Source organism: Poecilia latipinna, unplaced genomic scaffold (assembly GCF_001443285.1).
Source record: "Poecilia latipinna isolate Pla-1442-1.1 unplaced genomic scaffold, P_latipinna-1.0 Scaffold331, whole genome shotgun sequence".
Classification (NCBI taxonomy): domain Eukaryota; kingdom Metazoa; phylum Chordata; class Actinopteri; order Cyprinodontiformes; family Poeciliidae; genus Poecilia; species Poecilia latipinna.
The window spans coordinates 271,795-293,946 of NW_015112947.1; the positions used below are offsets into that span (position 1 = coordinate 271,795).

Sequence of the window (22,152 nt, forward strand, 5' to 3'; positions counted from 1 at the left end):
CGTGAAAGAGTCAAAGCAACACTCCAGGTTTGTTTTTAATGAGAATAAAGTTACAACATGATGTCAAGCTAAAAAACGTCCATTTTGCATAAAACCATCCCTTTAAGGCTCATTTTGCCCAGTGTTTTTTAATAACTTTCATCCTTCTAGCTGCGTCCTGACATGGATGCTCTGACCTTTCTGTGAATATTTTGCCTCCAGGGATGATTAGCAGCTGCCTTAGATGATTTATTAACATAATATTTCCCTCCGTAGTTTGGTGGACCTGAAACATTTAGGAAACGACCTCATAACTTAACACACCTGTGTGATCCAGAGCGTAAAGGTGATAAAACTCCTGCTTTGGACTGTTTATGCTGCTGATGAGTTAATCTGTTAGGTTTATATCATTTTACAGCCTGATGAAGAATAGTTTAGCTTTATTATGTCCTGACAGAGAAAATCTGAATCTTCCTCATCATAACCTCTCTTCCATCTGCAACATTCCTGAACACCAAAAACAAAACCTGAATCCATCTTAGTAACAGTTGAGACGATTTCTGTATGGAAGCAAAGATAACCAAGAGATCTTAGATGGTTTTTCAGTCTAGTTTGTTTTTATTTTTTTAAACCCAGAAGAAATATGCGGGAAGCTGAATTTCATTCCTGCCAAACCCTCAGTGCAATACTGCAGATGGCCACTAGAGACAGGCTGGAGAACATCTGCAGACTGAATCAGGCTCAGAAACAAACCGATTATGGTTTATATAAAAGAAGAGGGATGAGATTCAGAAGCTGAGATGGCTTCAATGAGCACAAACTGACGTCAGGATGGTGTTGATTTTAATTTATGTCACTGTTTTCCTTCATCGGCTGGGATATGCTGCTATAGCAACGTTCATTTGACATAAAAGTGTTGGGATAAATGAGACGTTTGGGAACGCTGGGTTTCTGGCTCTGGGGGATTTTGGTTCATTTTGGTTCTTTTGGTGCCTTAAGAGGCTGAATATTAACGTCTCATTGTGCAGCACAGATATGACTTGAATGTGACTGTATTTGTTTCCTTTGTATGTAACCTGGTTGTAATGTATAAAGAATGTTTGTACACAGAGAGAGAAATGTGACTTACTTTCTTTAAGGCTCCAAACCGTCTGTGAGATGGAAAACATGAAGAACCAGATCCAATCAAAACGATCCAACTCTGGATGCTGCAGACTCCACTGATTATTTCTGATGTTAAAAAGTTTGCATTTTACTTAAAAAAAATAAAAAATCCTAGAAAATTTGAGAAAACTGCTCCACTTTTCCTTGCAGAATAGTTTTAACCCGGCTGGTTTTTTAGCCTGCTTCATGTTGTCAGACTGTTTCTCTTTATCAGACCAGGATGTCTAAACTTCAGGTAATTTAACTTATTCATGATTTAACAGGTAGAAGGAACAAATTTCCACACATTTCCAGGTGAGTTTGTTTAGTATTTTTCATTTTAAAACTGCTTTTTTTAAAATCTGGATATGTTCGTCAGATGTTTTTTTGTTTTGTTTTTTTTAAAGAAAAAAAAACTGAAAAAATTTGTAAGGAGAAACTTTTTCACTTTACGTTTTCATCCAGTCCAATGAAGAACACAGCCAACATGGAGACAAAACTACTCACATCTCTGGACTAAATTAATATTCTGTAAACATCCTTAGTTTACTTAATCAAAGAATGTCCTAAATCAAGAACAACTTAGCAAAAACATGCTACATTCTGCACGTTTGTTCTTCCATTTGGGATTCAGCTACTTCTAAAAACAAACCAAGCGCTTAAAAAAATAACCAAAAATGAGCAGTTTCAAAAATATCTGGAATGTAACGTCACAAATCAGCAGGCCCTGCCCATTACCTAGCAACCCCAGCGGAGCCACGCCGTCACCTAGCAACCAAAGCTAAGCTCCAGCGTTTGGTCTGCTGGTTTTCCCGCTGTGTGCGCTGAACAACGGCTGCTGGAAAAGACGAGTGTTTTGTTGTTGACTTGCCGTCCAGAAACCGTCTGGCTGCGTTTTTGTTCAAAGATGTTTGGCTGTTTAATTACGGATCAGTTTGCGGCCATTTTAACATGCGCGTGGAAAGGTTGAGTTGGGGGGCGTGGCCAGCAGCAGCTTGTTTGGATTTAAAGTGACAGACGCCCTAAAACTCATTCTGAAAGCTCTTTCAATGTATCTGCAAAATTGTAAACACAACCTAAACACATTTGAAAAAATAAGTGAGTTTTTTCCAGATTGTAATAAAATGTCTGACTAAATATTTTTATTTATTTATTGTAAATCAACACATAATTCTAATTCATATTCTAACACATAATGATAATTCAGATTTAAAAAGATACAAAAAAAGATACAAGAGAAAAATGCTGGGATAATAAATCAGAAGGCAAAAACCTGAAATGTACAGTCCACATGATTATATCACATATAATATATATTTATATATTACATTACACATTCTACCAAAAACCAATCTGAATGTAAAACAGGAAGTGTACAGAATTTACAACAAGGCACTGAACAGTGTGGCAGGAACCTGCAGGTCTTGGTCTTTGGATGGATCTGCCGCCCGCGGAGCTCCAGGGAAACGTGGGAATGTTGCGCTGCCGAACCGGGTCCGGTGGAGCGGCTCGGTCAAGCTGAAGCAAAAACTGCACCACAGTTACTATAACTGTTACTTTATCCATGTTTACCACAGTGTTACCAAGTTTTTACCACTAATTTAGGAACTTTTCCTTTCAGAATCAGTCCTAAAAATGTTGTTTTTCTATGGTCTGCCACTATAACAGCAACAGATTTGCTAAAACTCAGTCAGGAAGCTTTAACATTTGGGAACTGATTGCTGAGAAGTTGCTGTTTCTGAGCCTGAGTGGCTTGTGCAGCTGGACCGGTTCAGAAACATCGGACCACCGTTTTTATTCCTCAGCAGAACCTCGGACCCGATCGGAGTTCATACGGATGGAAACAGGCACTTGTGATTTCTTCATTGTCTGCTAATCAGTTATAAAAGAATCAGAACCGGATTCAGGGCTGTTCTTTAGTTTGGGACGGGAAAGGAAAATACATTCAAACAGTCTCTTCTCTAAAGAAACGCAGGACAGTTTCACAACCAGAAGCGCCGTAACGTCTCATGGCGTGTCTTCTTGTCTTTCCCATATTGAAGAGTGGCCAAAAGTCAGCAGAGACGCGATGAGAACTGGTTTTCTTTGGTAGCTTTTGTTCCATTCTTTTTCCTTTTGGATAATATTTAGTTTCTTTCAGAAAGTCTTCCTCCTGCTCTGTGGGAACGTCGTTGGAACTGGACCGAACCACAATCCGCTTCAATAAAAGCCTCATTTCAGGTGGTCCAGATGGAAAATGTTACGTTTTTCTGATTAATTTTATTCCAGACTGATTGTTGATAAGAAGCACTTCCAGGTAGAAATACTCAGTTTGTGTAGAGACGTGATGCTTTGGTCTGAGCTCCGGTTTCCATGGAGACTCCCAGCAGGACTTGGACCCGGTGGAGAAACCTCAGAGTTTTTCTTTTTGCAAAGCCGTTCCTTCATGTTGGGAAACTTTAAGAGCCCTGCAGGCCGGTACCTGAGTGGACCCGCCCTCTCTAAATGAAATGCAGCTGGTGTCAAACGTTTCTGCAGCAATAATTAAACGATGATGTCTGGTGACCTCTGGAAACTCTTCTTTTAAAAATCTTAAAAAATTATAACGTTGCAAACAAACATTTTGATGCATAAATCAGCACAAACGTAGCACAATTAATTTATATCAATTTGTTTGATTTTGTCAACGGGCAGGTTGACCTCTAGTGACCTCTGAAAACCTAAAAAATAATCTTAAAGTTAAAACAATACAAAAAATTTACCTGCACAATTAATTTCTATCAGTTTTGTTCATGCGTGGGGTCAGAGGTCGGAAGGCTGATTTCTGTTGACCTCTGGAAACGTCTATTTTTTTTTTTATTAAAATGGCAACAAAAACATTCCTGCAGAAATGCAGCAAATTAACTTTCATCCATTCTGTCTGATTTAATGTTGGGATAAAGATGGCAGCTTCATCTCTGGGAACTATTTTTATCTTAAAAATTATAACGCAACAAAAAAAAACAAAGAAATGCAGCACAAGCATTTGACACCTATTTCATATAATGTGAGGAAGGAGCGGGGCCATCTGGACTCGGTTCGGTTCTGGCCCTGCTCCGGCCTGCGGGGCCATCTGGACTCGGTTCGGTTCTGGGTCCGGTTCTGGCCTGCGGGCCCCTGAGGCTCCGTCCGGCCTCACCAGGCGCTGCATTTGCTCTCATGGCTGCTGACCGACTGACTGTTGCTGTAGCGCTTCTTCACGATCATGCTGATGTACGCCTTCATGAGCTTGGCGATGTCCATGACCTACAGGGGGCGACAGAGAGCGACCATGAGCCACAGGAAGCTTTTCACAGGAGGCAGCAGGTGGAGGTCATCGGTACCGACCATCTGGGTCTCGAACACCAGCTCCCTGCCCTCCACGGCGATCTTGTAGGCGTTGGGCAGCGGCGCGCCGAAGGACAGGATGAGCTCGTAGGGGAAGACCTCCAGGGGCCACGGCTCGCCGCGTTTGTACACGGAGATGGACTCCCGGCTCACGCCGAGCCACAGCTCCGCCGGGAACGCTCCGTCACGGCTCTGGAACCACAGAGGTCAGAAGGGGTCACAGCTGCTCCGGCTCCACTACTGTCAGCCGGCCAACGATTTCATCTTTATAATAATCACATTATGAAAAAAAAACAGAAAAAATAACGAGAACTCGGTTCACATCTCGCCTTGTGTTATAAACGCAGATTAGAGCTTCATAGATTATCAAAAGGTGGAATTTAAAACACCACATAGAGTGGACATAAGTATTGACTGGGATTACTGGGACTACTGGGACTACTGGAGTTACTGGAGTTACTGGGACTACTGGAGTTACTGGAGTTACTGGGACTACTGGAGTTACTGGGATTACTGGGACTACTGGAGTTACTGGGACTACTGGGCTGGGCCCTCTGCTCCACTGTTGGCCCTCTTGAGGTAAGACAGGGTTAATTTATCATTACTAATATTAGTATTACATTTTTCCCATTATTAGTAGTATTGTTATTTTTGTTATGGTTAATAATGTAATCAGGAACTTTTATGCTTTTTGCTGAGAGAAAAAGGATCATTTCAACTTGTGGATTTTGGGTGGACAGCGTTCGGCCCAGCTGGGCGCTCACCTCCACGTTGAAGAGCGTGGAGCCGTAGCCCTGCCACTCCTTCACCAGCGCCATGTACTTGACCATGGCCTGCTCCTGGCTCATGCCCTGCAGCTTCCTCCACTTGTCCAGGACGCTGGTCCGCACGGCGGCCGCCTCCTCCCTCAGCCAGGCCTCCAGGCTGTTCTCCTCCTCCAGCCGCTGCCGGCTCAGGGAGCCGCTCCTGAAGCTCCGCCGCAGCGTTCCCTCCAGGAAGCTGGAGCGTTTCCGCTCCGCCGTTCCTGAGCGCTCCGCCACAGAGCCGGTGCCGGCGAACGTCTTGGCCGAGTTCTGGACCCGGGTCCGCAGGCGAGCCATGGGGAACACCTGGGACATCTCGGGCACGGTGCTCTGGGGGTTCTGGTCGCCCAGCAGGTACTGGAGCCTGAGGGCGGCCAGGAACTGGAGCGTCTCCTCCGGGGCCGGATAGTGGCCCTGGATGACTGCCTCATGGGCCTGAAACCAGATCATTCCAGTTAATCCGTCAATCAGAACGATGCTGTAAGAAATCATCGCTGCATTCAGTCAGGAGCAGAAACCAGAGAGAGTAAAATGACAGTTTATGTGTTAATGTACTGGAGTTTCTGGTCAGTCGGAGGTTTTCACCTGTTCGAACATGAAGGCGAACTCCACGCTGTCCTTGGGAACGCCGTCCGTGTCCAGGAAGCAGTACAGTTTGAAGTACAGCTTCCAGCCCGTGTTGCTTTCCTCTGCGCTCGCTGAGAGTCTGCGGAGCAACGATTCACAACATTAACTGGACCCTCAGAAGAGAAACACATTTAGATCAGACTGGAACTCACACAGAGGCTCTCACTTACTTTTCAAACTTGGCGAGAACGTCGGCCACCACGGTCCGGCTCTCGATGGCTTTCTCTGAGGCGTCGTTGTGTTCGAACAGAGCGAACATGTTCCTGCTGTCCTCCATGGCCAGGCCGCGGATCAGCTTCTCCACCACCTGACAGACGGACATAAAAACAAAGCCGGGCATTCTGGGTAAGTACAACAAAACAAACATGGTAGCTTAGCGCTAGCAGGAGAAATGTCTCATGGTTTTTAGCCAAAGACAGAAGAGAAATCCAGCAACAGCTAAAATCTGAAGATACTCCAGTTCAGTTTTCATTTGGTGAAGAAGGAAGTTGCTCTCACTGTCTTCAGAGGTTTGTGTGTCTTTTCCTTCTGTGTTCTTGGTGCAGCGCCCCCACAGGCAGGGAGGGGAACAGGTTCTTAAAATTAGTTTGCTTGATTTGACTCGGAGCAGAGAAAGTGAACAGATGGAACAAATGTGTCAATTCTGGTCCCTGATTGATCCGAGTTTCCTGGACCATCAGGAGGAAAAACATCCGAAGTTGAATCCTAACAGCCTTTCCTGACCAATTACTAGGAAGTAAAACTTTCACCTTTTCAAATGAATCAGGACAAAAATCTCAGACCAAACTGAGATTTGATGCTTTCGCATCAGTGGATTTGTGTCAGTAAATGAGTTTTGGATGTTACTGCTGCTGTTCGGTGAGGAACCCACCTCCCCTGCTGTGGTGTGTGAGTTGATGGTGATCTTGCAGGAGCCTCCGCCGTGGCAGTGCACCGTGGTACTCATCTCCTGCCGGGCCACGATGGAGCGGATTTCCTCCTGCGACGGCACGTTCTCTCTGGCCCGAGTCTTCTTCAAGGACTCGAAGGCGAAGGCGGCGTAGCGGTCCATCTCTGAGGCGGGGAAGAGCTCTCTGGTCCTGCAGAGAGATCACATCCCGGTTACAGGTCAGACGTAAACTACACGGGTGAAACAAACCCATCCAGGCCTGACAAAGCAGGATTTAAAGGAGACCCGTTAAGCATTTTGAATGTTTTTCTACTTCCACTTGAGCAGAAAAACTCAAATACGGCTTCCATAAACATTTCATAATATGTGAAGTAACAAAGCGGCGCTCTGCTCGCCTCTTCAGGTGGAACTTCAGGTATCTGAGGATGCTCCGTGAGGGCATGAAGGTGCAGCACATGCAGGCCAGGATCTTCCAGCTGCAGAGGTTCCCCGGGCCGCCAGGCTGCGGCGGCCGGGCCGTCTGCTTGATCAGCTGGCAGTAGAGCTCGTCGCGCAGCGGCTTGAGCTCCTGGCCCGTCTGCAGGATGCCCTGGATGATGGCGACCGGGTCGGCCACGCCGTCCAGGTGCTGCAGGGAGCTGAACACCCGGAGGGCTTCGTCCTGCAGGGTGGTGTAGCTCCGACTCCGTGACGCTGCGTGACGGACGAACAGGAAGATGAATCACTCTCCGGTGAAGCAGGTGGGTTAAGTTGGTTTTATTTATAGAATCTAATTCTTTGCCACTCTGACGGCCGGGTCTGAGGCTCACCGCTCAGCTGGATGTCTCCGTACGGCAGCGGCAGCAGCGGGGAGTGCAGCGGGTGGTGGCTGTAGCGGAGGATGGGGTTCCTCTTGTAGATCTGCTCCACCACCTCTGAGTTCAGACAGTTCTCCTGCAGACAGAACCAGCTGGACTTCAACTGCAGCTCTGGGTCAGAACCTTTACTTTGCCTTGCTAACTGAAAGGTTAGCTATGCTAACCCTAAAGCACTGATCATGATTAGTTCAGCTAATGCTAAAGCGCTACACCAACATGCTGTTTAGTGGAAGCTAATGCTAAAGTGCTAACTTCAAACATGTGGACATCAACAGCAGATCCCTTCTACATATTTATGTTTATATCTTGGTCTCTGCTGTTTGAATAGTGAATAAAAGTGAGAACAAACATTCTAAAAGTCGATGTTTCTTTACGTATTTTGTATCTTTCCTGTTGGTTCCCTGGACCGAGGGTGAGGCTGTTAACCCTCGTTAACCCTCGTTAACTCCAGACACGAGGAGTTTCTCTCCTACCCTGATGTCCTGGATGAGCTGCTGGGTCGGCGTGTCGATGGGAGCTTTGGTGTCGATGACGTTCTGGATGGAGCTGGCCCAGCGCGTGGCTTCGTTCAGCAGCTTGCAGTAGAGCCGGTATGAGTGTTTCCGCCCGTAGACGATCACGTTCCAGTATCCTGCCACGCAGCAGCCACAACACGAGAGTCATGTTAAAACAACGGGAACCGGGACATGAACCCGTCAGTGAGACGCTCTGACCCACCGGTCTCCTTGTAGAGCTTCTCATCGGGCTGCACCACGGAGCAGAGGCTGTTCAGAACCAGCGTTCCCAGTTTCAAGGCGTTCCGCTCGGAGCTCTTATAGTAGTCCAGGGAGTTGTGGGTGAGCAGGAACCAGCGCTTCTTCAGCTTCAGCGACGCCTTGGTGCTGTTTTTCATCTCTTTGTGCAGCCAGCCTGGAGGAAAAACAGCATTTCATCTCCTTTAGTGTTTACCTGTATAAAACTCTCTTTATTTCCTCTTGCAAAACATTTTGTTCAGTTTAAATTTGTTCTTCTGAACAAACTTTGTTCTGTATTTAGCTCCATACAGCAGCAGCTTCATAAAACCTTCAGCTTTGAAGCAGTTAGTGGTTTGGTCACAGACATGGAGCTCAAATATCATTTTACTGACTGAAGTAGGTTTGATTTTTTCCATTTCTGATTATTTTTATACTTTATGTGAACTTTCTGCTTGTGTTGCTTTGGGGCTGTAACAATGCTAAACTTTAAGAATACAAGCAGCAAGCTAAGGGTTAGAGAATAAAGTCTTAACAATATAACTGTATAAATCCACTTTGAATCTCCAGGTTGTGTTGAGGCCTTAATGAACTGGTTCTGCTCCAGTAGCAGACTGTGCTGCTCGTCTCCGCCCTGAGTCGTACCTCTGATGATGAACTCCTGCCCGTCGACGCGCGCGTCTCCTTTGGAGCGCTGCAGCAGAGTGATCCAGTGGTGCATCTCCTCGGGCGTGTCGGCGTTGCAGTGCAGCACCCGCTCCGCAGTGATGATGACGAAGGAGTTTGGTCTAATTTTAACAGGAGAAGCTTAGAGTCAGAAAAACAACCAGATCTGGGAGTGATATGAAGTGTTGACCTGAACAAATCAACAACACACCTCTCTGGATTATCTGATGCACAAACCGAGTCGATCATGCCCACATCCAGCGTTCCCTGAAGAAAGACAGGCGAGGTGTTGAAGGATTAGAAGAAGTCGCGTCTTTGCTGGATTTGGCAGACGTTCTGCTCGACTCACCACGGCGTTCTGCGGATTGGCCTGCTCATCGTGCATCTCGCTGATCTCCTGTTCTGTGGCGCCGTGGACCTGACTCAGCACGCTGAACCACTGACTGTAACCATGGGAACACAATCAGCATCAAAAGGTCACGGCGACAACAGCATTTTAGCTGCAGAGGCCATGTCTCCAGAAGTCATTAGCAAAAACACCTGATACCAACTGCAGAGCACAGCAGAGGAGACGTGGTGATGTGGGACACGTTTTAACTGAGTCATTCGAATGAAACTGAGATTTATCTACAGGGACCTCCGACTGTTCGGTTTTCTCTGACTATTCACAGAACTCCAAAATTCACTTGGATGATTTGTTCATAGTTAATGTTGAAAATATTCTAAAAAAAAAAGAAAGCAGTCTGTGAAGCTGAAATTGATGATTGCCTAAAACCCAGAGAGGTTGGATAAAAAAGACTGATCAAAATGATTTCTACTGTGTCAACAGATTTAGGTCTAGTTGGATCAGCTAAAACAGGAAGTTACTAAGTGTTTCTAAAGGGAGTTTGTAAAATCAGACTAACTCTGACAACATCAAGCTTTTGGGTTTCCCCGCCTCAGACTGGACTTGGTCTTTACTGCTGGAGTGTAAAGACACACCTGGCGTCCTCAGCAGACTCTGCGATCAGGTGGTAGGTCCTCTCTGGCATCACGATGTCGATTCCGTTCTCCTTACCCGTGTTATCAACGATTTCTCTGCAGAAATCAAAAACAGTTCTTAGAAGCATAACCAGGTTTTGATCATGTTTACTAAATTTGACCTTTGACCTTACTTGGCATTGTGCATGTCTAGCACTCCCTTCATCTTCTCCTCGCTGTCGTTCTCAAAGTACATGAGCCGGCTCTGCCGCAGCACGAACCAGCGGCGCTTCCAGTTGCGGCGGGACAGCGTGGAGGAGCCGCCTCCCTTCTTGTGCAGCCAGCCCTGCTTCAGCGCTTCCTGCTTGGCCCGGAACCACAGGAAGGTCTCGTCCTTCAGGACGCACCAGCGCCGCTTCCACGTGTTCATCAGGCCTCCTGCAGACCAGACCACAGGACTGCAGTCGCTGCCACAGCGAGGAGGACGGCCCCCAAAGAGTCGGACTGGATTAGAGGAGTTACCTTTGATGAAGAGGAAGCTGTGGAAGTACGGCAGAGTGACGCAGCTGTAGACCGAGTCCCGTCGATACGACAACTCATCGTCTGTGTCAAACCGGTCAAAGTCGTCTTCACTGTCCTCAAACTGCAACATTTCAAAGGAAATGATTCAGCAGTTACTTACTGAAGCTCCCTGGGATTTAAACGACAGTTTTAACCCTGTTGAAGTTCAGCAAAAGTTTGGTTCATAAAGCTGCACATCCAGAACAATGTGATCTGATTTGGAAATGACCATGGTGCATTTCACCACAACTAACTGTGACTAGCTGTGATGCATGGTGGTGGAGGGCTGATGATGTGGGTTTTGACAGGCAGTGATTCAGCCATGAACTAGACTCGCAGGTGGAGGAAACATCGGTCAGTCTGACCGTTCAGGGGACTCGACTCACCGATGACTGAGCGCCTTCGGAGCTGAAGCGGTAAGCCCCGGAGCTGTTGTACGTTCCCACGGAGCCCCGGTAATCCGGAGACCACTGGCCGCTGCGGGGGTTGGAGAACGCCACGCTGCCGCTGGACACGATGGCGCCCTCGTCGTAGTCGTCCTGGTCGTAGTCCGAGTCCTCGTCTGGAGGAATCAGCTCCACCAGGTCGTCGGACGGCGCCTCGGACGACGCCTGCGGGCGGCAGAAGGCGGAGTCGCCGCTGGACGAGACGCTGTGGGCGGCCGGCGGTAACGGCGGCAGCGGCGTGTGGAGCAGGGTGGTGAGGGGCATCGCCGGGATCGGAACGTCGTTGGCGTACGGGTCTTCTTCTGATGAATCGTCGCTCGTCCGGATTCCGCTCGTCCGCTGGCCGTCGGAGTGGCCGTGCTCGCTGGGGTTGGGAGAGTCTTTGAAGGCCTCGTCGTCGGCTCCGAACCCTTCATCGACCTCCTCTTCCTCATTGCCTCTTCTCCCTCCGTTCTCCTTCTCCTCCTCCTCCCCGACGCCCAGGGAGCTCTCAATGTTCCTCACACACTCATCGATCTCGTCGAAGTTGAGCGAGTCCAGGAACTGCTGCGCCGCCTTGCAGGCCTCGTCCTCCAGCCGCTGCAGCTCCTGATCCCGGAGGCGCTGCAGGCGGTGGAGCGACGCCTCCGTCAGGGACAGCTCCTGCTGCTCCTTCTGCCTCTGCAGAGCCTGGATCTCCCGCTCCAGCCGGAGGATCTCCTCCACCTGGGACGCCTCCTGGGGACGGATGGCCTCCTCCTCCTCGCCTGGCTCCTCGAAGACCGACTCCAGCTCCTCCGGCGTTTCGGGGAAAGCTGCGGCTGCTTCCTCCGGCTGAGAGCGAGTGAAAACCAGCGAGGCCAGCTCCTCGGCGCGCTGCAGCTCCTCCAGCCGCAGAGCCTCCTGGAACAGAGGAAAACATGAAACTCTGTGATGGAAACACGTTTTGGACAATGGAGAGTTTGGTGAGATGGTTTCTTTAACAGCAACATTTCATCTTCGACAGCTTTCACTTTCTGAGGACAAGTTTGAACCAGTAGAAGTGATGATTCTAAAAGTTTCTGACAAAAGATTTGAAAATAATTCTTCAAAGCATCCTGATATTTCTATAAATATTTCAACTCCTTTAAGAAATGGTTTTGCTTTTGCATCTTTCAGGTCTGGGACTTTTTCACGTTGTTTTGATTAAATGATTACATAGATTTTAATGCATTAAATTTTAAGTTTATTGGTATTTTCTTCATAACTGTAACCTCTGTATTCATGCGTTTCTCGAACGCCCTGATGCACAAGTGACAGTGATGCAGGATGAAGCTCATTTTGCAGATATGTTTAGGATTAAATTGTAAATTATTAATGAGACTCTACTTTTAACTTGACTAAACACCACCAGTGTCTGTCCTGCTCCAGTATTTAAACTTTGAAATAAAAACATGATGTTCTGCACCTCTTTGGCGCGTCGCTCCGCCTCCAGTCTCAGTCTCTCTCTGCACAAACAGAAACAGCCAAACGTCAGCGGCTTTCAGGAGGCGGGTTGGAGGACTAACTAGGACGAGCGTCACCTCTCCATCTCTTCCTCCATCTTTCTGCGGCGCTGCTCCTCCTCCTCCCTCTTCCTCCTCTCGTCCAGCAGGCGGCCGACGGCCCGGCGGGCCAGCCGGCCCCGCAGGCGCTTCTGGAAGGTGAGCGCGGCCCAGCGGAGCAGCAGGAACTTCCTCCTCCAGTAGAAAGCCCGGTAGTTCTTCTGAATGACCACAATGCACTGCAGCAGCCTCCTGTACTGCTTCCTGGAGGCGAAGCCGCATAAGATGGTCATTAAATGTGGATAAAAACCCAGAGTTTATGAGTAAACGTGTCGGGGCGCACCGGGCCATGTAGCCCAGGACGTGGGCCTGGATGATCATGGCTGCCTTCAGCACCTCCACCTCCCTCTGCTTCTCCAGCCGCTGCTCCAGAGACTCTCGAAGGAAAACCTGAAGGCAGGAAAACACAATTCATGAAGGACTCTGCTTCTCCTCATCTTTACAACAACATTTAATGACGAAAATCACAATAATTATCCAAATGATCCAAGAACGTCCTAAAAACTATGAAGGAAAAAAGCCTCAATAAACACAAACATTCAGCTGGGATTTCATGTTTACGTCCATTTGACCTGAAATCAAGGCAGGTTCATAAGTATTCATACAGGCTCATATAGATACATGTACCTAGACCTGTAGCAATAAAAGAGTTATCAATTAATCACATAATAAATTAAAATTAGCCCAATAATTTCCATTCTGATGATTAATAATTTTTGAAAAGCAATTTTGTTTCTTATTTTTATTATTTCTAACCAACTCCTCTGTTTAACCCAGTGCAGATATCCACTAGCTGTGGATTTTAAATCTTTTATTCGCCCTGAATAAAAGATTTAAATTCAGCAGAATTAAGAAACTCCCTGAAACGCTGAACAAACGTTTGGCGTTAATTAAACCCGGAACTTCGTCTCCTCTTGTTGCAGTAACTAAAGTCAGCAGATTACAGCGGCGAGGCGTTCCTGCCACAGCTCCGTGTGAAAAGGCCGAACCTACCGAGCAGCTGGCCGTTTTATGAGCCCGTCGATAGAGGAACCGGGCCCACTGGGCCGGCCGGGTTAATCCGATTAGGGAGGAGGAAAATGAGATACGGGACTCGGTCTCCGGCGGCCGACACGGCGGGGAAATATCACAGGACTGGGAGGTTCAGGAACAGATTTCTCCTGTTGAATGAGGAGCTCAGAGTGTGTGTGTGTGTGTGTGTGTGTGTGTGTGTGTGTGTGTGTGTGTGTGTGTGTGTGACATTGGTGAATTCTGAGCACTGAGGCACTAAAGAGATTTTCTGAGCAAACGTAGCCTCGTCTTGCATGCAGGTTAATTAACTGCAGCATTAAATGCATGAACACGAGGAAACCAGAGCAAATTTTGAGCAAACTTTTAAAATGTAATAAAAAGAAAAAAGAAGTGGATTAACTGGGACACAGAGAGCATGATCTCATATCGATGCCACGTTTGGCTGTAATGAACAGGAAGCAGAGGTTGGAAACTAGCATGGAGGAGCACAAACATCTCAGGAAACGGAGAGTTTTCTCCTCTCAGCTGGAGAGAAAGTTTGTCCATCAGAACTTATTCAATAAATGTGTTTCCATCTGCTTTTTAGCGCATTAAGTCTGTTTTGGAAAAGTTAAAACAGACCTTTTTGTTAAATTTAGGACGTTTTTAGCTGCTTTTCCATTACAAATGTGCACAAAACTTTGTTGATATTCTGCAAAAGTCGAAAAAACTATTTTCAATTACAGTGTTTTGATCAAAGAAACAAAATGAAAATTACACATAAATAAGTTTGTTCACACTAAATCATTAAAAACATGCCATCATCCTCATACCACTTCCTGTCGTTTCTCTGTTGTTTGTTTCAGCAGTAACATCTGGGTGTTGATCACATGATTCATGTGAAGCAAAAAAAGGATTTCCATTGCTGTTTTTTGCAAAATACAATAATTTCTATACAGCTGAAAAACCACTTAATCCTAAAGGAAAGTTGTTTTTTATCAGAAATTGTGAGTTTATTCAAAATTGATGTGTTTCCATTAAGCAAATTTATTTTTGTTACTCCAATTTGCACAGTTAATGGAAATGCATCTATTTTTAATTTGCTGTTTCCACAAACTGTTTCTAATGCAGTACTTTAAAAACGTTGATGGAAACTCAGTTAAAGTCAGAGCAGAGTGGAAACCTGCTGTTTCTGCAACCTGGGCCGAACCTCAGCCAATCAGCAGCAGCTTTTGTCTGTAAGGATGGATGTCAGGAGGGACATCAGACACAGAACAGAACCAACAGAAAGCAACAAACCCGTCCTGCACAACATGGATGGACATGAAAACACGCAGCCTCCCTGAACAACGGCACACATTTGCATCCTGATGAGTCGCACAACAAATCCTCTTTAATCATTACTGCATTAATTAGCACAACAAAAAGCTTGGCTAAGCCTCGCTGCGCTTGATTCTTGCTGCTCCGGGTCGGGTCGGGTCCTCAGAGGGAACAGAGCCGCTTCCCGTCCACAAAATTAAGTGTCAGGCTCTAAAAGCACAAAGCAGAGCTCAGAGGCAACAGTCGGGACATGAACCGACTGAAAGGAGCTGCAGGCCGTAAATCTGTCTGAGGGACAAAGTGGACGAGTCCCTCAGAGGGACACGGCATTAATTTAGCGGCGGCGCTGCCTCTGTGGCTCAACGACAGCAGGAGGCAGGAAACAGTCAGGTGACATCACACATAACACCTGGTGTTCAGGTTTCACACTGGAAACCTTCAAACTGCAAAATGAGAGAAGCTGAATGTGTTTGGAGGGTCGGCAGCCATGATGGCTCACCGCTGTGTGACGTCTGACAGCACAGCGCCCCTGGTGGACAGACTGATGAATGTTTCTCTGCATGTCTGAGTTTGGAGATGTTAACATGTTAGAGGTTCTTTCTGGTCTTAAACCGGTTCTACCAGAAACTCAGAGTTTCTACTGCAGGAAAACTGAACAGAAAATAATAAAATCTCTACTTAGCTCAACTTTCATCAGTGATTGTTGGTGTTAATATTACACTGGAATATCAGTCATGCAGATTCTTACAGGTCTTTTATTTTCCAGATTTTTCCAAATTTAAAATTAGAACTCAGTCACCTCTGCAGAATATTTTGTAAGTGTGTCAGTAAATTCGTAAAGAAGTGCAGAGGGAAATGTGGAAGGACGGAGTGAGTAAGGAAATGTGGATGAAAATCCTGATGCATGGAAGGTAGAAAAGCTTTTCAGACTTTAAAAATATCTAAATCAAATTCAAACATTTTTCCCTGTTTTTATCTCTTCCTTGCGTTCCAAGCCAACATCGACACACACAGGTTTCCCCCTCCTGCAGCGTCACACGGTCCTGCTGTGGTCGGGGTCTGTGTCCCCCATCTGTCACTTTCCCACCACAATCACACAAACTCACCCCGACACACACACACACACACACACACACACACACGCGCACACACACACACGCGCGCACACACACACACACACACACGCACGCGCACACACTCTGGCAGTAGCCATTCTTCCTGATCCGGTGTGGTGGAAGTAGAGAGTGACTGAAGAGTGGATCCAATAACTGTGGCGTTCCACGCTTCAGGTGATGCTGACCCCGGTTACTCACACACACCTCTACACACACACAGAGGCAGGGGCTCTGAATGGCTCCATGGAGCTGAATTTGTAGGACACATGAAGCCAAATTAAGCCTGGAGGGAGAGAAGCCAGGATGGACTGGCGTCTCTCCGGAGGCGGCCCGAGTCTCCGTCCAATCACGCTCTGTGTTGGCGAGGAGAAGACGTTTCTACCGGTGTTAGCCGGAGGCAAAAAGGGCGGTGGAGCATTCAGGAACTCAGCGCTTGACAGCAGAGAGTCGATTATTCTGCAGACTGAGCAGAAGGGATGGAGCTCACTGCTGATAGGCAGGAAATGCAAATCCACAGAGAAATGTCTGAGAAAATGAATTTTCTGGCTTCAGTTAATGTTTAATAAGCCCAGGGAGAATTAACCAAGTAAAAATATTCCTCTGGTGTTGTTTGAATCCACTCAACCATTTTATTTTTTTTTTCTAAATTACAATTAGACCCTCAGATTGACTTCAGTTTCAGCTCAAAGCAACAGGAAAAAACAACAACATTGTTTTGGTCGACTTTCCAGAAAATAACACGAACAGAGAGGGAAAGTGTGAAAACACCAACGGGTTTGGGCCTTACTTTGGTTTTGCCGAGCTGCCAATCTGCACTGCTGCTGTCATAAAGGTGCAGCAGCTGCTTGCAGCGCCCCCTGTGGTCGTCTGGAGTCAGGACGCCCCGCATCAGCACTTTGTACCTGAAGAAGAGTGAAACGTTAAGCTAAACAACTCAAATGTTATTTTTCTGAAATGTGTTCATCTGTTTACAGTAACATGTCATTACTGAATTTATTAATGAGCAGTAAAAATCATGTGACATCTATTAACATAACAGATGCTTATTTAATCCTATTTTTTTTACATTTAAGGAACAAAACTATTCAAATAATAAACTAAACCATACAAGACTTTATTGAAGCAAACAAAATAAGTTTTTTAATTCAAAACATAAAATGTAAGGCATGCCGGAGGGAGCTGCTGTATATAATAGATATAAACTACAAAATTACGACAAATGCAAAAACGTGAACAATGAATACGAAACTTGAGATGCATCAAACTTTTGTTGTATTTTTAAGAAGATTTTATTTGACTGTAAAATCTGTAAAAACGTCCATTTGCATCAGTCGTTGGCTTACAGGTTATATTTGCCTAACTTTGGTCAGGGGCCGTACAAAATCATCAACGGGGCCATAAATGAGCCCCGCACCACGCTTTGATACCCCTGAATCAGGAAAAAGTACAAACTGGTTGTGTGTTTGAGCATTTCTGATTCCCTGAGTGTTTGGACTTGTGTAAATCTGGATCAGACCTGGAGCAGAAGTCCTGGAAGGATCTGCGGACCGGGAAGCCGCTGCGCCGGATCTTCACCGTTTCCAGCATGCCGGAGTATCTGAGCTGGTTCAGAACCACCGTCTGGTCGAACTGGTCAGGCATCTGCAGCAGGAACAGAAGAAACGTCAGATTACTGACCCCTGCTGGAGTTGAACAGGAATCTGTGTGTTATCATCCAGCGGGATGTGAATGCAGACGTTCCTCTGCCCCTCAGAATCACTGGCTGATCTAGGATGTTTGCCACTGGTTGACCTTTTCAGCTCAGCACCAAACGTATTTTCATGGCTGTGAGGTTTGATTTCGGAGGTCTGGTTTGACTCAATGTCACAGCCACAAACACTGTGGTGCTATGAGGCCGATAACACGTCTGGAAGTGATGAATGGAAACAAAGAGACGAAAACAACAAACATTAAAGCTGCAGGATGAAACTTTTATAAAAAACATTTTTTTTTACATAAACTGTAACCATGTAGAGACAGGTAATCTGTGGAAAGACTGATCTCCTCCCTGAGCTGCTATTGCTGTTAAAATAAATGCACAGCTCTCAACCAAATCAACCAATCAGAGCCAGGAGGCGGGGCTTAGGGCTGTCAATCAATGTCACATACTCGCTGCTAAATGTGCTAATGGCAGAGAAACAACTCACCGTTACAGCAGAACTGTTTATCTGCCGTCATCGGTGGCTATGCTAACTAGCCTTAGCAATCACACCAACAATTGTGATTGACAGCGCTAAGTCCCGCCTCCTGGCTCTGATTGGTTGTTTCTTGTTAGGCAGAGGAGGTTGATGTTTTAACACATTATCTATCTCATACTGTCACAAATATGTAACAATAAATATGTAAAAAAATAACTTTTATAAAAGTTACAAACTGCAGCTTTAACAGTTTTATAAACCTTCAGGCCACTCAGCAGCACTGAGATAGCATCATCAGTGACAGAGCAGCATTCAGAGGAAGCCTTTCTCTGAGGCGACGCTCGTCACCCTGTAACCCCGGTGGGCGTAAGCGGGGTGGGTGGGGTTAGCTCCATATAAGTGGGAGCTTTCATTCCCACTGGTAATGCCCCCTTTATTCAGCAGGTCTCCCCTGATAGTCCGCTGATGGCCCATTTGGGTCGTCTAGAAGGGAGGCCAACTCACCAGCAGACCTCCCTGACTGATTGAATGGAGGCCTTTAATGCCACCGGCTGCAGGGAGCACTTCGTTAGCATAATTAGCATTTGCATACGGATGGCGATGCAGCCGTACAAAGGCGGGCGGTGTCATCCTCTGACTCCCAGATCGGCTTCATTCATCGTCGTTTCCTGTTTCTGCTTCGCCTTCAGGGAGTTCAGAGATCCTCCCCTGGTCGTAACAAGACTCCATGTCCCACATCCAGATCCAAAAACCCAGAGCTAAAAAACTAAATCTATGGCAGATACTTCTATACCAACAATAGCTCAGTATCACCTGGACCAGTAAAAGTAACATTCAGGGATGTTGACGGATGGATGGATGGATGGACGGATGGACGGACGGACGGGTGGATGGATGGACAGACGGATGGGTGGATGGAAGGATGGATGGATGGACGGACGGACGGACGGGTGGATGGATGGACAGACGGATGGGTGGATGGAAGGATGGATGAAAGGATGGACGGATGGATGGATGGATGGACAGACGGATTGATGGATGGACAGATGGATGGATGGATGGAAGGATGGATGGATGGATGGATGATGGTTCCAGTCTTGAACCTTTTTCAGATGAAATCTCGTTTTCTATCCTTTCAATATAATTTTGCTCATAACTAAAAATCTGACATTCCCTCGTCTTTCCCTCGTTTTTCCCTCGTCTTTCCCTCGTTTTTCCCTCGTCCTTCCCTCGTTTTTCCCTCGTTGGTCTTCAGTTGGTCTGCAGTAACAGGAAGCAGTTATAAGTAACGGCAGAACAGTCAGGCGCCTCCAGCAGACAGAAGCCTCTGGTCCTCTGCTGACTGACGGATGACAACAATAGCTGCTGCCTCAGCCTGACTTCCCCAGAGGTCGGTGCATTCACAGGAACAAACGGGGGCGTGGCGGTCCGCTCCTGGGGGTGAGAAATGCCAAACATGGGGGGCAGCTGAACTCAGGGTGAGCTGTCCATCACCCAGCCCAATAAGACGGCATGGAGAGCTGCAGAGCTGTTTCCTGTATCTGATGCAGGTCAGCAGCGACCCAAAGCCTCCTGATAATCCACTGATCAGATAACAGGATTCACTCTGAAGTGTTGGCATGTAAAAAAATCTAATTATCTCATGACATTTCAAAGAATGCCATTTTCCTTCCCCGTCTGAGACTCACAAAGTTCACGCTGCCTCATGGGACAAAATTTAAATAAGTTATCACCGAACTGAAAATCCATCTGGTTCAATTAAAGGTTAATTAATGCAGGTTCAATCTAATAACATCTTCAATACGCTGTAAATAAAGCAACACGGTTTTACCAACAGAAGAGTCGGCAATGATGTTATTGTAACCCTGAAGTTTCTAATATGAGGCTACAGCTGCACATTACCAAGAAATGTTGAAAGTGACTTTATTAAAGTTTCTGCTTTGACCCAGGAACTGAGAGCGATGACATTCCTGAAGCTGCTGTCTGTGAGACACTCGGGTCTGATGGAGGATCCGCAGAGGATTATCAGCTCAGCAGGAGGAACAATGGCGCTGGGCTTTAAGTGCAGATAAACCCAAACCAAACCGCCTCTGTCGGACTTAAAGACGGGTCTGTTTGAAGAAGGATTGGAGGGCTTACAGCAGCAACACTGAACAAACCTGCAGGGGGCGCTCTGTGCAGATTACAACCACAGAGAAGCAGCATTTACTGCAGCACAGCAGCTCAGTTCGACAGAAACACTGGATGGTGACATTATGATCAATATGTGGTTTGATCATTAATAATAACAGCTGGATGGACAGAACGGACAGGAATATGAGGATGGATGGATGGATGGATGGATGATGGATGGATGGATGGATGGATGGTTGGATGGATAGATGGATGGATGATGGATGGATGGATGATGGATGGATGATGGATGGATGATGGATGGATGATGGATGGATGATGGATGGATGGATGGATGATGGATGGATGGATGAGACCACTTCTTTCCAGTCTAAAACCCTGAATAATCTCGTTGTTTTTGCGTTTCCTTGTTTTCCCTGAATCTTTTCCAGTTCGAGCCTCAGAGGATCTGATGATTGATCTCATTCAATCTGCCTCCATGTCTGAGGCTGGCAACAGAAAATCATCACTAAATGATTTCTGTTGTCCAGAAATGAAACTGGAAGTCCAGTTTCTGCAGCTGCAGGTGAAATCAGCAGCTTGCTTGAACAGAAAAACGTAATGATGACAGAATTCAAATAATTTGATTTTTCTTCCACTAATATTGGGCTGGACTACAGAAAATGTCAGTTTTTTTTAACAAATTATCCAAAACTGTGTAAGTGACACTTTAGAAACACTGTAATTAGGTAATTATATCCCAATATAGCATCACAGATTGATAGTGTAGGGAAAATAATCTGCTTTAAGTAGAAGTGTAATCTCATTAGAAAGAGAAGAGGACAGAATGCCACTTCCTCTTCATTAACCTGTCATTTACCGAACAGCCGGCTCATCCCACATCCAGTCTCATTAATTTCATGCCCTCCAGGCCTGATAATAATCACAAAGATAAGCTCACTGCTTCGTCTCAGCTATTGTAAATGACCATGCATCACTTCAGAGCTGAAAGCCTTCATGTTCAATTATCCTAGAAAGGAAACAGGGAACATCAGAGGAGCCAAAGCAGAAAAATGCACCAAACACTTTCAGTTTCACAGCTCTGATTCACGTTTCAGTTCCAAACACAAACTTCAGGATGTTTTTAGAGGTTCGGATGATCTGCTGCAGCTCGATGCTAACGCCTAACAGGTGACTGTGAAAGTTGTAGAGTTCTCTTCAGACATCTAAAAGCTCACATTTCCCTCTTTACAATCCAGATAAAACTACAAATCAGAACTCTCAGACAACATAAGAAGCTTGCTTTGTGATTCACCCCATTTTAAAACCACAGCTGCAAATTTAAACCCTGTTCACTCACACACACCCCACGTCAGATCTGCATCAGGACTCACCTTGCATCTTAGCTTCTCGTTTCCCTACAGGATTCCTTTCTTTTCCAGATCCGACAGAAACTTCCCAAAGCTGCGGCTCATCCGCTCCTGCAGCACACTGACTCCTTCACGCACATTCATCCGCCACGGAGCCAAACAAAGGCTTTCAAACCCACAGCTCCACTCCCCCTTTTAACATGGGGAGGGCTGGAGGGGGGGCCGCGTTGCCATGGGGACGCATCTCCTGCTGAGGCTAATTTGTGCTGGCCACTTGTAGGGTCTGACTCTGCGTGTGTGTGTGTGTGTGTGTGTGAGGGAGAAAAAGGCTGTTTGCATTCAAACGTGTCCAACCAGAGCAGCTGATGGTCTGATGAAGTGGTCAAACTGGACCCCAACAGGAAACACCGTCATGTCTGATCTGATGTCGTGTTGACAAGTTGGTGTGAACCTAAAATCGTTTCAATGTGAAAGTTTCACACAGCAAACCTAGAATAAG

At 46.3% G+C, this 22,152-nt stretch overlaps 1 protein-coding gene across 2 annotated transcripts in view; it reads right to left on the reverse strand.

The window, feature by feature from the left end:
• Nucleotides 1–2,259: 2,259 nt before the first annotated feature.
• Nucleotides 2,260–22,152, reverse strand: part of myo10 (myosin X) — a 108,314-nt gene continuing 88,421 nt past the window's right edge. The window contains exons 20-42 of one of the 2 annotated variants that reach the window (XM_015035340.1): nucleotides 17,511–17,635; nucleotides 16,782–16,896; nucleotides 12,853–12,959; nucleotides 12,549–12,773; nucleotides 12,434–12,473; nucleotides 10,948–11,889; nucleotides 10,523–10,643; nucleotides 10,195–10,438; nucleotides 10,022–10,117; nucleotides 9,390–9,483; nucleotides 9,252–9,307; nucleotides 9,020–9,162; nucleotides 8,361–8,552; nucleotides 8,117–8,274; nucleotides 7,596–7,719; nucleotides 7,182–7,479; nucleotides 6,769–6,976; nucleotides 6,068–6,204; nucleotides 5,856–5,976; nucleotides 5,232–5,705; nucleotides 4,468–4,659; nucleotides 4,274–4,386; nucleotides 2,260–4,234 (exon numbers count right to left, since the gene is read on the reverse strand). In XM_015035340.1, coding sequence (XP_014890826.1) covers nucleotides 4,276–4,386; nucleotides 4,468–4,659; nucleotides 5,232–5,705; nucleotides 5,856–5,976; nucleotides 6,068–6,204; nucleotides 6,769–6,976; nucleotides 7,182–7,479; nucleotides 7,596–7,719; nucleotides 8,117–8,274; nucleotides 8,361–8,552; nucleotides 9,020–9,162; nucleotides 9,252–9,307; nucleotides 9,390–9,483; nucleotides 10,022–10,117; nucleotides 10,195–10,438; nucleotides 10,523–10,643; nucleotides 10,948–11,889; nucleotides 12,434–12,473; nucleotides 12,549–12,773; nucleotides 12,853–12,959; nucleotides 16,782–16,896; nucleotides 17,511–17,635 — 4,323 coding nt within the window. In that variant the 3' untranslated portion in view covers nucleotides 2,260–4,234; nucleotides 4,274–4,275. Of the gene's footprint in view, nucleotides 4,387–4,467; nucleotides 4,660–5,231; nucleotides 5,706–5,855; nucleotides 5,977–6,067; nucleotides 6,205–6,768; nucleotides 6,977–7,181; nucleotides 7,480–7,595; nucleotides 7,720–8,116; nucleotides 8,275–8,360; nucleotides 8,553–9,019; nucleotides 9,163–9,251; nucleotides 9,308–9,389; nucleotides 9,484–10,021; nucleotides 10,118–10,194; nucleotides 10,439–10,522; nucleotides 10,644–10,947; nucleotides 11,890–12,433; nucleotides 12,474–12,548; nucleotides 12,774–12,852; nucleotides 12,960–16,781; nucleotides 16,897–17,510; nucleotides 17,636–22,152 lie in introns of both variants that reach the window. The other variant, XM_015035339.1, reaches the window with a different exon arrangement.